The 13,489-nt window shown below is 33.0% G+C and overlaps 3 protein-coding genes across 3 annotated transcripts in view; 1 reads left to right on the top strand and 2 right to left on the bottom strand.

Annotated features, from left to right (window-relative positions):
* Positions 1–1,785, top strand: part of LOC117118435 (glyoxalase domain-containing protein 4-like) — a gene marked incomplete in the record, with an annotated part of 5,512 nt that extends 3,727 nt beyond the window's left edge. Inside the window, 3 exon segments of the mRNA XM_033263026.1 lie at positions 153–266; positions 575–661; positions 1,154–1,785. Coding sequence (XP_033118917.1) covers positions 153–266; positions 575–661; positions 1,154–1,222 — 270 coding nt within the window.
* On the bottom strand, positions 1,294–9,124 carry LOC117118436 (ras-related protein RABD2a-like). Its single transcript, XM_033263027.1, has 3 exons — positions 8,638–9,124; positions 6,160–6,268; positions 1,294–3,272 (listed from the first exon to the last, which is right to left on the bottom strand). The coding sequence occupies exons 1-3, from the start codon at positions 8,828–8,830 to the stop codon at positions 2,966–2,968; spliced, it is 609 nt and encodes a 202-aa protein (XP_033118918.1). The 5' UTR covers positions 8,831–9,124; the 3' UTR covers positions 1,294–2,965.
* Positions 9,125–11,646: 2,522 nt separating this feature from the next.
* The window catches only part of LOC117118433 (protein unc-93 homolog A-like), a 5,623-nt gene continuing 3,780 nt past the window's right edge, over positions 11,647–13,489 (bottom strand). The window contains exon 3 of the mRNA XM_033263023.1: positions 11,647–12,990. Coding sequence (XP_033118914.1) covers positions 12,731–12,990 — 260 coding nt within the window. The 3' untranslated portion in view covers positions 11,647–12,730. The remainder of the gene's footprint in view (positions 12,991–13,489) is intronic.

The raw sequence follows: 13,489 nt of genomic DNA on the forward strand, positions 1-13,489 counted from the left end.
ATGGTTGACTTTAGAGCACATATCATAGAGACCTCTACGTGATTAACAATAAACATATATATATATATATATATATTCACTGGCAGTATAATATAATGTAATTACAGTACTATAAATTTATCTCTATTTATATTGTTATGCATATTGTGTAGCTTCCAGATCTGGAGAAGAAAATGAAGGAAGCAAATGAGACAATTATCACACCATTGGTGAGCTTAGACACACCAGGAAAGGCTACAGTGGAGGTCGTCATTTTAGGGGACCCGGTAAGTTGGTCATATTGCTATATTTTTCTTGTTTTCCTCAAAACAGTAAATATAAGTAATGTTAATACTTTTGCAAAGAATACAGTATTCATATACAGTTGAATTTGCCTAAGTCGAATTCAAAATGGCATTGAAAAATTGTTTGATTTTAAATAAAATTTGACTTACAGATTGTTAGTTAATGGAAAACACAACAATTTGGCATGTTCAATATAAAATTATTCGAGTTAGGCAAAATCGACTTAGGCAAGATTAACTGTAAAATGCAATACAAATAAACTATTAAAAAATTAAATATTCTTCTTCAGGATGGGCATGAGATATGTTTCGTTGGTGATGAAGCATTTCAAACACTCTCACAAACAGACCCTAAGGCAGATGCACTGATTCAGGAGGTAGGTGATGTTTATCTGTAGATATATTCATCATGATGCAGATGAGGATTATAATTAGAATGATGATGACAATGTTTATGATTACGACAATAATCAATTGTTATCTTCATTTCGTTATTAAAGATGTATTGTCTTGAAAAATACCAAAAAAATAATTTTTGAAATTAACTTACCCATTTTCAACGAACATAAAAATTAGTATTTAAAAAATGTTTACCCGTAATTTTACAGCGAAAGATGATAAAACATATCCAGTCACTGGAAGTGTTTATCATTTTAATTACAAATATCTAGTTTAAAATTTAGGGTACACATTTTTAAAATTCAGTGAATTCTATACTCAAGTGTATATGTTGTATGTTACTGTAAAAGGAGCAAGTTAATTTTAAAATAATTTTTTTGTCATTTTCAAGGGACAATACATCTTTAATGTACTTAGTACTGTTTTTAACAAATTATTTATTTGCTCTTTTTCTCTTCTTTTTATTTTAGGCAATTGATGCAGATAAAAGTGATGAATGGTTTGCAAAACACAAGAAAAAGCAAACAACTTCATCATAAAACAAACTAATCGTGTTAATGTTGTGTGGCATTTTCAGATATAAATGGTTTTTAGGTCAATTGTTCAACTATTTTTATACATAGTATTTATCAACATAAATTAATTTTACAAAATTATTGCATCAATGCATTGTAAGATGATAAGTTGATGTCTCACCTATGAAGAGAATCATTACCAGTAAACAGAAAATTCCTTGAAAACATGACAAATCATGTATAGTGATGAAAAGAATGCTAGCTCTTAGTTAATAGATTGCTGAAGGACATTAGTATAAGGTATAGTCAGATATGACTTTTTTTAATGAATTGAAACAAGAGGAAAGATCAACAATATCATATTCTTATTGGAAAATACTGTTGACAGTAATGATGATTATAAGAATATTAATTAAAGTTATGATAATTAAATTATAATGAAAATAATATTTTTGTAACAATATAATTAAAGCCTTATAATTTTAATGTAGATTAGATGGATGGAATTATGTTTATGTACTGTATTTTGTTTGGTTCTTTTTTTAATAAATACCAAAGGTTACAAATTAAATTGTGATGCGAAGGTCTACAGAAAAATGTCATCACATCTGTCAACAAATTTATCTTCACGATAGCTACCATATAACAACCAGACTCAATCGTCATCATCATCATCATCATCATTATCATCATCATCATCATCATCATTATAATCATGATTACTAATAATGGCTTTAAATGCAAAAATGCTGAATACAGAAATGGAGACAAATTGGAAATGCAATTTTAAAAACTTTAAGAAATAATTAAAACAAACAGCCTATCATGAAAATGCAAAATACAAGGTTTTGAATACATAGTTCGTTAACTAGATTAGAGAATTCCACAAACAGAATTTGTATTAGCTACATCAAACAAGAAAATATCGTTGCACCATATGGAATCAACAAGAGAGAAAACTATCAGTAGCCAAGACACAAATTATATAAGGAAATACAAAACAAGATCAAACTTAACAAGAGACCAATCAGGGCCAGGAATACATAGTTCGTCTAACTAAATTAGAGAATTTCACGAACAGAATTCAAACAAGAAAATATCATTGCACCATATGGAATCAACTAGAGAGAAACCTATCAGACACAAATTATATGAGGAATACAAAACAAGATCGAGTTCCTGTCCCTTTTAAGGGGTGAATGACACTCCTTAAAAGAATTACAGTATTAGTAATCCTTTTAAGGAGTCTCATTCAAACTTAACAACTGACCAATCATGGCCAGGAAGACGCGCGTACGTACATTTAAGGTATTGTGTTGTGGGACCTTATGCACAATCTCCAAGGGGCAAGGCTTAGCTAAAAGGTCCATACGGGAACAAGCTGATGATGATCATATCTTCTTCATCATCATTATGCACAATAGGGAGATTTTGCAACCTTACGAATACGAATACGTCATTGTCGTTATCATCATTCGTGCCCAAAACATTCTTAACACTATGTACGAGCTGAATATGATACTTAATTCATGCAAAAGGCATGAATCGCCTATATTGTGACAAATATGCTACTCTAGAAGAAGGGTTGTCTTTGAAATTGATGACGTAACCGTATTCGTTATCGTTTTTGTAAGCTTGCGAAACTCCCTATTGTACATCCTGATCATCTCCATCAGTGCCACCACCATTTTTATCATCATCTTTGAAGAACTTCCTTACAACACATCCCCAAATTAATCCGAGAGATGGCGTTTTCTATGTGTAATGTCATAAGCAGCAATATCCGTTTTTATATTTAGGCCTACTATTCAAGTCGACCCTTGAAGAACTATGCCCCGGTTGCCTTTTGCTGTGCGTTTCGAAGAAATTATCTACAAGTCTGAAAAAGCATTCGTCGATATTAAAGCTATTGCTTGTACTGACTTCGATAAAGTCTGCTTCTAAGTGATTCGCAAAGTTCCTCGCGGTATCAGCAGGCACCGCAGGTGTGTCATTCGTCAGTTGACGCTTGTTTCCGACAATGAGAGTCTGACTGTTTACAGGGTCTCTGCAGTTCCGCGTGTACTGATCATTCCTACAGAGGATAAGACAAACAAGTTAATAAATAACGTTTATTCTGTATGGTATTATTTATAATTTATACAACGTATTATTGGCAGTAAATTTGTAATTCTCTCGGAATACTCCAGATAATTTTGACTGAAAAACAATTACGTGAAATTATAATGTATTATTATGATTATAATGTATGACGATGATAACAATGATCTTTATTATTATCATCCCATCCCCATTATCAGTATTATTATTATTATTAATATTATTTTGTTATTACTACAATGCTATTGTAATGCTTTATTGTCTAATTAGAAATTAGATATAGGCCTAATGTAACTTATCTACTGGTGATATAAAAAAATATATTGTGATCAAAGAGATTAACGTTTTGTTGCAATTAAGACTCGAACCAGATACCTTGTAATTCGGAACCAATTGGTGTACCTGGATTTTCCATTAGAAATGCCATCTCAAAGTATTGTGCAAATGCAGTTAAAGCAAAAAAACTGATAAACCGAACAGGTCTACTAATAATTATAAAGATGTTATTCAATTTAACGCTAATAATCTCGAGGCCTAAAAAGCAGACCTAACAATTCAGGATCTGTCAGATTCAAGGGACTCAACCAGTCATCCTTTATATATTTTATATAATTCGAGAGTTCCGTCCATTTAGAGGTACCATAACCATACCAGGGACATAGCCAGGATTTTGAAGCCGTGTGAGGTACGTACCGAGCTGGAATGTGGTCTTCCCCTTCCTACGGCTGGGGGACGTCAGGGATTCCAGTGGGGTCCTGGGGGATAAGCCCCCATGGAGGTACTGTAGCACACTCTTAACGTTTAAGGACTTTTTTGAGAAAATAAAGTGAAAATTGCAATAGACGCATCATAAAGAATACTATTAAGCCTAACAATAATTATAATAACAACTAATAGTGACGGATCCAGGAATTCGAAAGAAATGTGACCCAGAGAGGGACATTCACAGACTGAGGGTCCACCCAAGAAAAAAAAATTATGATTAGGGCACCTCTACATGGCCGGAAATTACACTCTCAGGCATAAATTTTAATATAACATTATTTTTTCTATTAAAACAAAACAGTCTTTATCAAAAATAGTCATAATCACACAAAATGGGCATGAAAAACCAAATCACATCCTGAACTTTATGCACCCCTAACCTTGAGCAGTCACTAAGACATGGACGTACTCTGAGTCTGGTGCCGACTCGATGGAGTTTAATGTCACCCAAGAAGGGCACATATCTGTTTTGAAAGGTGGGAGTGGGGAGACATTTCGTGAGTCTACACCCACCATGGTTGGGGCTGAGGTACGAAAATCTAAGGAAAAAGCTAGTTGGCCAGAAATTACACTTTTAGTCAAATTCATCATCTTATCACCATATAGTAAATAAAAGCGCCAAAACATTTTTCATAATCCTTTATCATGGATTTTCGACAATCATAGAGATCTTATTAATAAATTATGTGTGATATACCACGGAAGATAAAGCTTAAAAACATAGTCTTTGATGTACAGCATGTACTTTACATACTTCAAATCACAACGACTTCAGCCCAATCATGGTTGGGGCTAAGAGGTGAGAAAATTTGAGGAAATAGTAGATGGCCGGAAATGTCACTTTTATATAATAAATAGTATAGTATAGTATCATTATCACATCACCATTATATGCCAACAATTGTCTCATGATCTTTTATCAGGGATCTAATTAATATCCAGGTCAACTTAGGCCTAACTATATAAGCTTTAACTATATAATAATTATGATCAACAAATCACAAATTTCTTTTTCACCTTTAGCACAATTTTTGATATTATTATTATTATTATATTATTATTATTATTATTATTATTATTATTATCTGTTATCATAATTACCATCGTCATCATCATCATCATCATTATTATTACTTTTACTAGTAGTATTTATCAAACACAACTTTATAAACGCTTGCAAAAGGATAACCAAATTGAACTATACAATATCACATTTCTGTATCTCAAAATACATGGCCTTGGATTCATGGATTTAAGACGAATTTGAGTTTGTTGAATTCGCCCCTTGAGCGGTAGCCGTTATAAACCCGATAATTTTAATTTTTGCATTGTCGTACGTGTATAGTTCAAAAATATCTAACGTATATTCCATCGGGTTACTATGAGGTTAGCGGGTGACTTTGATTGATAGAAGTTTATGGTGGGTTTCTATCAGAGCACGGGTCACAAACCTAGAAGGAGTCAATTAGAAATTATACAGCATTGAAATCAACACCAAACTATATGTATAACGTGTACTGATGATGCATATTTATATTTAAATATTCATTTTGTGTGATCCCAGGAAAGAATTTGTATTGGCTAGCAACAACAAGCTTTAAAATTTTAACACTCTTTACATAGTGGGGAGCCGCAGCCTCCACGGCTCCCCCTTGTATACGTGCCTGAACCATACGATTTTGTCATCGTACCAGTAATAGTCAGGCTATAACTATAAGGTGGTGTTTTGAATAATCCGTCTATAAAAATACCTGCTGGTCCTAAAGCCCCATTTCAAATGTCTAGATCCTGCAATTCGAATATATATCTTTTCTTTGACAAAAAATATATAAAACCAAAAGGTCCACGGATTAATCACAGATAAGTTAGTATAATACATACCGTACTTCAAGTATCGAAATGCACGCCATCGTGGTGTGATGCAATCGACATTAATTATGTCATCATCAGGAATGATGACGTCGAAATATTAAATCCTACCACGATGGCATGCATTTCGATATTTAGAGTATGTATTATACTATCTTAAAATGATATAATATATGTCAAATATAACTTGACAATCTGGATACGGCTTTAAAAATGAGATCAATTACCATTTTGTGAGATTGTCAAAGGAATCTCTGTTGTTGACGTCATACATAAAGATGATGCTTGTAACTCCTTGATAATACGACCGAGTTAAGCTTCTATGTCTCTCAAGTCCTAAAAAATATAAGCAATGCCCACAAATTTACACAAAACTAAAACAGTTACAGTTATCAGACAAGAAAAACTGAGTATCACTTGCCCATCATAATAATACATTTTTTGTTATTATTTCTGTAGAGTATTGCCTTTAGGCACAAATTTTATTTTTAAAAATCGGTATATTTTAAATACTGAAGCTATACTCCTATTCCTTAACAACACATGGTTGACCATTGACCGAAGGAGCTAACACTCTTTGTTCAGTTATTGGTTTTCTTGCTGCTGAGTATAAACATCCTCCCCCTACAGCAGCCACTAAACATATTATGTGTGGTTGTCCGTCCATAGTCGCCCCGAATCGACCGGTCATACAAGGAATTGCTACTCAACTCCGTTGTCTACTCAAAGAGAAGAAAATGAAACTGCAATACATAGTATTCTTCTGTGGAATGACCAAAGCGTTGGAACTCGGTGCCTCAACAATATTAATTAAGCAGACAAAATGGTTTTGCTTTGTTCAAATTGGCCTACATTCCTTATATGCAATATGTAAGCCTCCGATTAGTTTGATTTACAATATTATTATTGCCTTTTGATCCATTGTTTAATTAATAGCGGCCTATAGTATAAACCAAATGAACCAACTTGAAAAATAAAACGAACGAAATAAACCGAATAAATCATGAACGAAATGGGCAAAATGAATGAAACTAAATGATGAAATGAACACATTTCGATCTGTGATGAGCTTACTCAATATTTATATTATTTATTATTACTATATTTATTAGTTGTTTTTAATTAAGGATTAGGAGAAAATGTGGGTTTTTACACAAGCAACTTCGTAGGACTATTAACACTTTTTTAAATAAAATTTACGATATAAATTAAATAAATTAACTGAACACAATATTTTTTCTTTCATTTCGAATAACTTTAGTCCAATTATCATACATATAGAGTACAGTAGTCAACAAAAGAAATACAATAGCATCAGATAACAGAAATAGGCTACAAACAAGAAAATGCTTTAAGTTGTAACCCTGCAGAAGTGTTAGGCCTAACAATAATAATATTAAAAACAATAATATTAAACAGAATAAAAGGAAAAAGTGAGATAATTAATAATGAACAAAAAATAATGGTAAACTGCATAGGCCTACATATTATATAATTGGCGCATTACTAAATTCGTATTATTATTATTATTATTAAGTCTGAATGCTCTCAGAAATGGTATTGATGTAACATTGCATGTGTCTAAACGCGAGTGCTCCTCTGGCACCAGTGTTAATCCTTTAGTTCGCCCCTGGGCCCTCTTAAATAAGAAATAATTTGATGTTTTATAAATTTCGTTACGAGGGTTTATGGTTGTAGGCCTAGGATACAAATAATAAGATATAAACCCACTATCTCTAAATACGATCGATCTGTGTTTCTAAAAATTAATAAAAAATTGTTAAACAAGCTATTGTATGTATGTATGCTGTCTCTTATACACATCTAGATGTGTATAAGAGACAGGTGGTGATGTACGGAACAGATCACCGATGTGCACGATCTGCCCTTTAAAAACCCATGTTGGTTATTTGAAAGAATGGGTGCGTTTAGAAGCTGATATGGCTTGTATTAACGACACCTTAAAGCCTGCTTATAACCTCATAATTGTTTTGGTATCCAAAGTAATGTCTATACCATGTGACAAATATTTTAGGATACGTGCACTCGTTGCGGAACTACTTAGAGGTATTTCCCAATTATTGGATGGTGGGATTTACCGGCGCTATTTATGACAGGTGTTTCATAACTGAAGGGTACTCTCCCGAAAAGATAAAAACGCGTGATGTGCCACGACTAATAATGATAATAATATAAATACAATACTATTATTATTAATTATTATTATTTATATTAATAATAATTTTATTTATTATTATTTTATTATTAATAATGATTTATCATTAAGATAACGATAGTAATACAAATGACGATAACAATAATAACATTATATGCTATATAGGCCTATGCTATATACTGTATTATATAGCATAACGATATAATTAATAATAATAATAATAATAGCTTAATAGACTAGTAGTAATAATTGTAATAGTAATAATATTAATTATTTGTGTCAGTGTTACTGTTTTTCACGAGCAAAAAAAATCTACTCTCTAAAACCTCATACAGTATATCGTGTGTGCATGTTTGTCTTGTGAAAGGGGTTGTCTCCTACCAAGTACGACAGTGATATAGGCCCTATTCGCTGTTTGCATGCTGGTGCATGTGTGTGTCTAAAGAAAAAAAAACCCCAAATAAATACATTAGCAATAATCATCATAGTCTTGTCATTGCATATTTAAATAAATTCGAACAAGGCCTACCTGCAGTGTCTCTTATTTCCAATTTCACTTTATGTCCATTTCTGTCAACATATTTCACCTGGATGTCAGTGAATTTACTCTTCATTAACGTAGAATCCTCCCTCATAAATTTCCGCAGCAGGGTTGTCTTCCCCACACCAGGGTCGCCTACCACTGCTATTTTCAACACTGGGCAATTTGCTATGCTTACCATTTCTGTGGCGTAACGAAATAATGTGTCTCGAAATGTCAGAGACCATTCAGACTGAATTTATTCACTTCCTGAGGAAGTTGTACGACAGACCTAGTTCAACGCACCTCCTAAATTAACTCCACTGGTATGCCCTGTGTATCAAAGCAAAACTACGCCCTGTCGACGTGGATGTTTTTATTCTCCAAAATTTAATTAAGCATGAAAATGTAGGCCTATACATCGTCCAGCTCTAGAATGTGATTCAGGCACGTGGCCCTATGCCTATTATACCATTATCATATGACACTGGAATTTGGAAATTGCACTCTAGTCATAAAATAGAATAAAGCTTGGGGTACAGAAGGGAAATAACCTAGCCATTATTGTTGTGCAGAAAGCGGATCCTACGTTGGTGGATTTGTCTGTTTGAATAACTAGATTTGTTTGTATTATTGCTCCGTTCATTGCATGTGGACATTGCAGTCAGATTATTATTTTACTATTTATATATTCTTCTTGTGTGATAAGTGGTGTAGTATAGAGTTCAGTATGTAGGCCTACTGTATGGCTTTATGTTTATAATTGTGAGTACGGTACAGTCATGTGACTGGGTATACAGTTGTGTATGGATATATATGTACTTATGTACTGTATGTGTATTTCATGTACGTTTGTATGGTGTTTGTATAATTGTTCATGTGATTGTTTGCATCACTTTATTTTGCCTTAAGTTTGTTTTTTTTTTAGTTTAAGATTGCTTTTAATTTTATATGGCTGAACAGTTTATTTTTTTTTACTTTTCCTTAATGTCCCTTTGGAAAATTTGAATTGTCTTTTTCTTAGCATAAGTCTTTTTTGTGAACTTTACTGTACATTTTGTTTTGGACGCACCTTCGATTGAGAAGTGTGCCACTGATTGAAAAGTGTAGTTCCTAATAAATTATTATTATTGTATAAACATTTAATAACCGTTCATTGCATGTGGACATTGCAGTCAGATTATTATTTTATATCTATCTATATATAAACATTTAATACACACAACTGATAATACAAATCAGCAGGGTCAGGCGTTTTTTAGAAACAATGGGAACAATATTTTCCCAGAATAGGGTAAATTCGATAGCGAGAATTGCGGCGATAGGGTTTGGCAGGTTGGTATTAAAGACCTCCAATTAAAGACCACTTTGGTCTCAAATTAAAGGCAAAGCTACTAAAGCCATAAAAACCAGGGTCCCAAAAGTGGTCTTTAATTGGAGATAAATAGGCCTAATTTGTCTATCCAAATAACGCTATTTTGATTGCTAATCCCAATTGTGGTCTAAAAGCACATTCGGACAAAATAGGCCTAAGCCACTAAACCATAAACACTCCACCCATGAACCCCTAACTGGGATTTTTTTTTATTCCGGGTCGTTGACCGAGACTTCGTCGTCGTCTTGGTTCGGACCCCTCTGTCCGACACGTCGGGAGCGATCTCCAAACAGATGAGTCTCTTTCGGCAAAAGACGTCGCAAATGGCATTGATTGAGGCCCCTCTATTTCGAATTCCTGGATCCGTCACTATGCGTTTAGATTAGAGTGTTGGTTATTGCAAAACATGAAAGTAACTTGGTATTGAGAAATACATTCACTACTGAAAACTAAATGACAATTGTTTTAAAAGAAAAACACCAGCCTTATTTGGGTTTTCAACCAAAGATCCTCCGTTGTCCGTTTAGATCTTCCAACCAAGTTTGGGTGAGGCGTTTTCAGAGTTTTCTTCCTCATCTATGACTATACCAAGAGCGCATTTCAAGTTTTCAGTTCTTTAATTTCACAATGTAATAAAATAATAATAATAAATAAGCACTTAATAATGCCGGTATCTGTCTTGCGATGCTCATGGCGCTTCAAATCCGCCAACGTCGTAAACATTTTACATGTGGAATGCGTTATGGAAGAGATGCGATTTTTAAATTTAATTTCAATTTGAAGGTGTCTCGTGGTGCAGAATATTCAAGATGAAGGTAGACTATTGCCTGCATGCTGGGTCGTCTACCTCTGCTTCTCAAACTATGGTTCGCGACCAAAATTTGGGTCGCCAAAACATTTCCGAGGGTTGCGAGACTGCTTCGAAACATTAAAAAAAAAAAAAAAAAAAAAAAAACAAATAGAGACTTGGTAAAGCGCATTTCGAAACATAGTGGAATATACTTTTATAGCCGTCCAAGAAGTCAATTCAAGAGCTACATCCAGACATAGCTACGAAGACGAAAGCTCGAAATTTGTTGTCAACCCAAAACCTAGAAACTACTCTCATGATTACACTCGCCAATGTCTCCAGGGATTGATAAGATCATTAAAATTAGGCAGGAACATCTATATAATAGCTCGTATTAATAACACGACGTACTAGTAATAAATAGGCCTACTGCAAATTACATCGTGTTTAAAATGATGAGTTGCTTCTTTTCTTTTTGAGTTCGTCCCATTCTTTTTCGAGGGAGTGGGGACGTACAAGCTTCATTTTCAATTATTATTTACCTCAATTTCGCCAAAGTCGCCATTGCGAAAGTCGAAAATTCGACATTTTTTCATTGTTCTACATCTTAAAATTGCGAGTGCTATAGCAAATATACTGCATACTATAAAATGGAACATTCCGTACATGATCGACTGAGTAGATAATAATCGAAACAATCTATCACAGCCACTTATTCGACTGAGCCGAGGTTGACTGTTGCAATACAACAGAATATTTTTACTTTACAAATGCAATATATGCCTTGGATCGGTAAAGAATCTGACAGTTAGTCGCCACCTAAAAAAGTTTGAGAAGGAGGTGTCTACATACATACTGTTCACATCAATATATTTACTAGCATGATTGTAAACTCAAAATTTAAATTAAAAGACGGTTACACATCAATGATTGCTCAAAATATATCAATTTTTTCTACTTGCATATTATTCTTTTATATTACTTTACTTTGTTAAGTCACGCCCTAATGATTCATTTTTTTTTTTTTAAATAAAAATAACTCTTTGGTACATATTTCTGCTACATACCCACGCATATACACACTATATTTTTTATATATATTAAACACACAAAATATAATGTCACTAATACCATTACACAAGAGTAATTGTGCAAGTTATATAAAACAAATCATTTTCATATGTACATATATACACAAAACATAGTTCAACAAGGCCACCAAATAAGAATAATTTCTCAAAATATATAATTTACAAATATTGACTGCTCATGCGGGGAATGGTGAAATCTATTGCCCCGAGATGATGTGGAGACCGTAGCCTATCACCAAGGGGCTCTAGATTTCACCATTCCCCAAATCTAGAGCAGTGAATATTTGTTTGATATACCTCATATATAGATTCTACGAGACCTAAAAGTAATGAAAATGTACACACCAAGTAGGCTAGGCCTAGGCGATCAAAGAGAAAATCTCTCTCGGCGTCGAGAGGTCGTGTCACATTTACCGTTCATGCATGTCATAAATTACATAGCAACACAGCCTAGAGATTGCACATCGCGTGGCAGTGCAAAAAAGAACTATCTCATAGGCTAATAGTACTTTTATTGCCTGCTTCTTAACCAATCAGATGCCTAGAATCTATGTATGCGGTATATAAAACATTATTTTTATACATCTATACATATAGTATTAGTATACAAGCTTCTCTGTTTTCAGCATGAAAATCACTCCATTCTTAGAATTTTCATAGTATAGTATTTGTATTGCATATTAAATACACATTAGTTTCAAAATTTTGTGTCTAGACCTATGCTTCTAATAAAGGTATCACCATAGGCAAGATGCTCTACTCTTTAATCATTACGAATATTACTGGGTTAATATTAATATCAGCTGCTCTATAGGAATGACACATCTGCCTAAAATTTCTACCTGTCTATCCAGCCTCTTTTGACTCAGTGTCAGTTTTTGCTACTTTCATATAACCTGATTTTTCATTACGGACAATGATTTCTACTAGATAATATGCGATCATTGACAAGACAAGCCATCCACCAATTCCGTACAACTTATGATAAACACAAACTGAGTTAGGGATGCTGGAAGCAAAGGCTATACTAAATCCAACAGCCTGCCACATACGGAAATTAGCAAAAGCAGCTTCTTGGCAATCAGGGAAAAGTACACCAACAATAGCTGAAAGGAAGGAAGAAAAACAGAAATATTAACATTGATGACGGATAATTAGTTCACAGATACTATGGGACGTTTTTGTCAAATATTTATTATCATCTTTAATCAACACTAGCAGAGGTATACCTCCATACCTTAGTTACTTTCATATATACATATACATACATACATATACACATATTATATATACACATATTATATATATACATATACACATATATACATATAAATATATACATATACATATACATATATACATATACATACATATATATATACATATACATACATATATACATATACATATACATATACACATACATACACATATACATATATACATACACATATACATATATATATACATATACACATATACATATACACATATACATATACACATATACATATACACATATACATATATATATACACATATACACATATACATATATATATATACACATATACACATATACATATATATATATACATATACACA

This window comes from Anneissia japonica, unplaced genomic scaffold (genome assembly GCF_011630105.1).
Source record: "Anneissia japonica isolate Jap-2015-1 unplaced genomic scaffold, ASM1163010v1 scaffold695_len1296351_cov181, whole genome shotgun sequence".
In the NCBI taxonomy this organism is placed as follows: Eukaryota; Metazoa; Echinodermata; class Crinoidea; order Comatulida; family Comatulidae; genus Anneissia; species Anneissia japonica.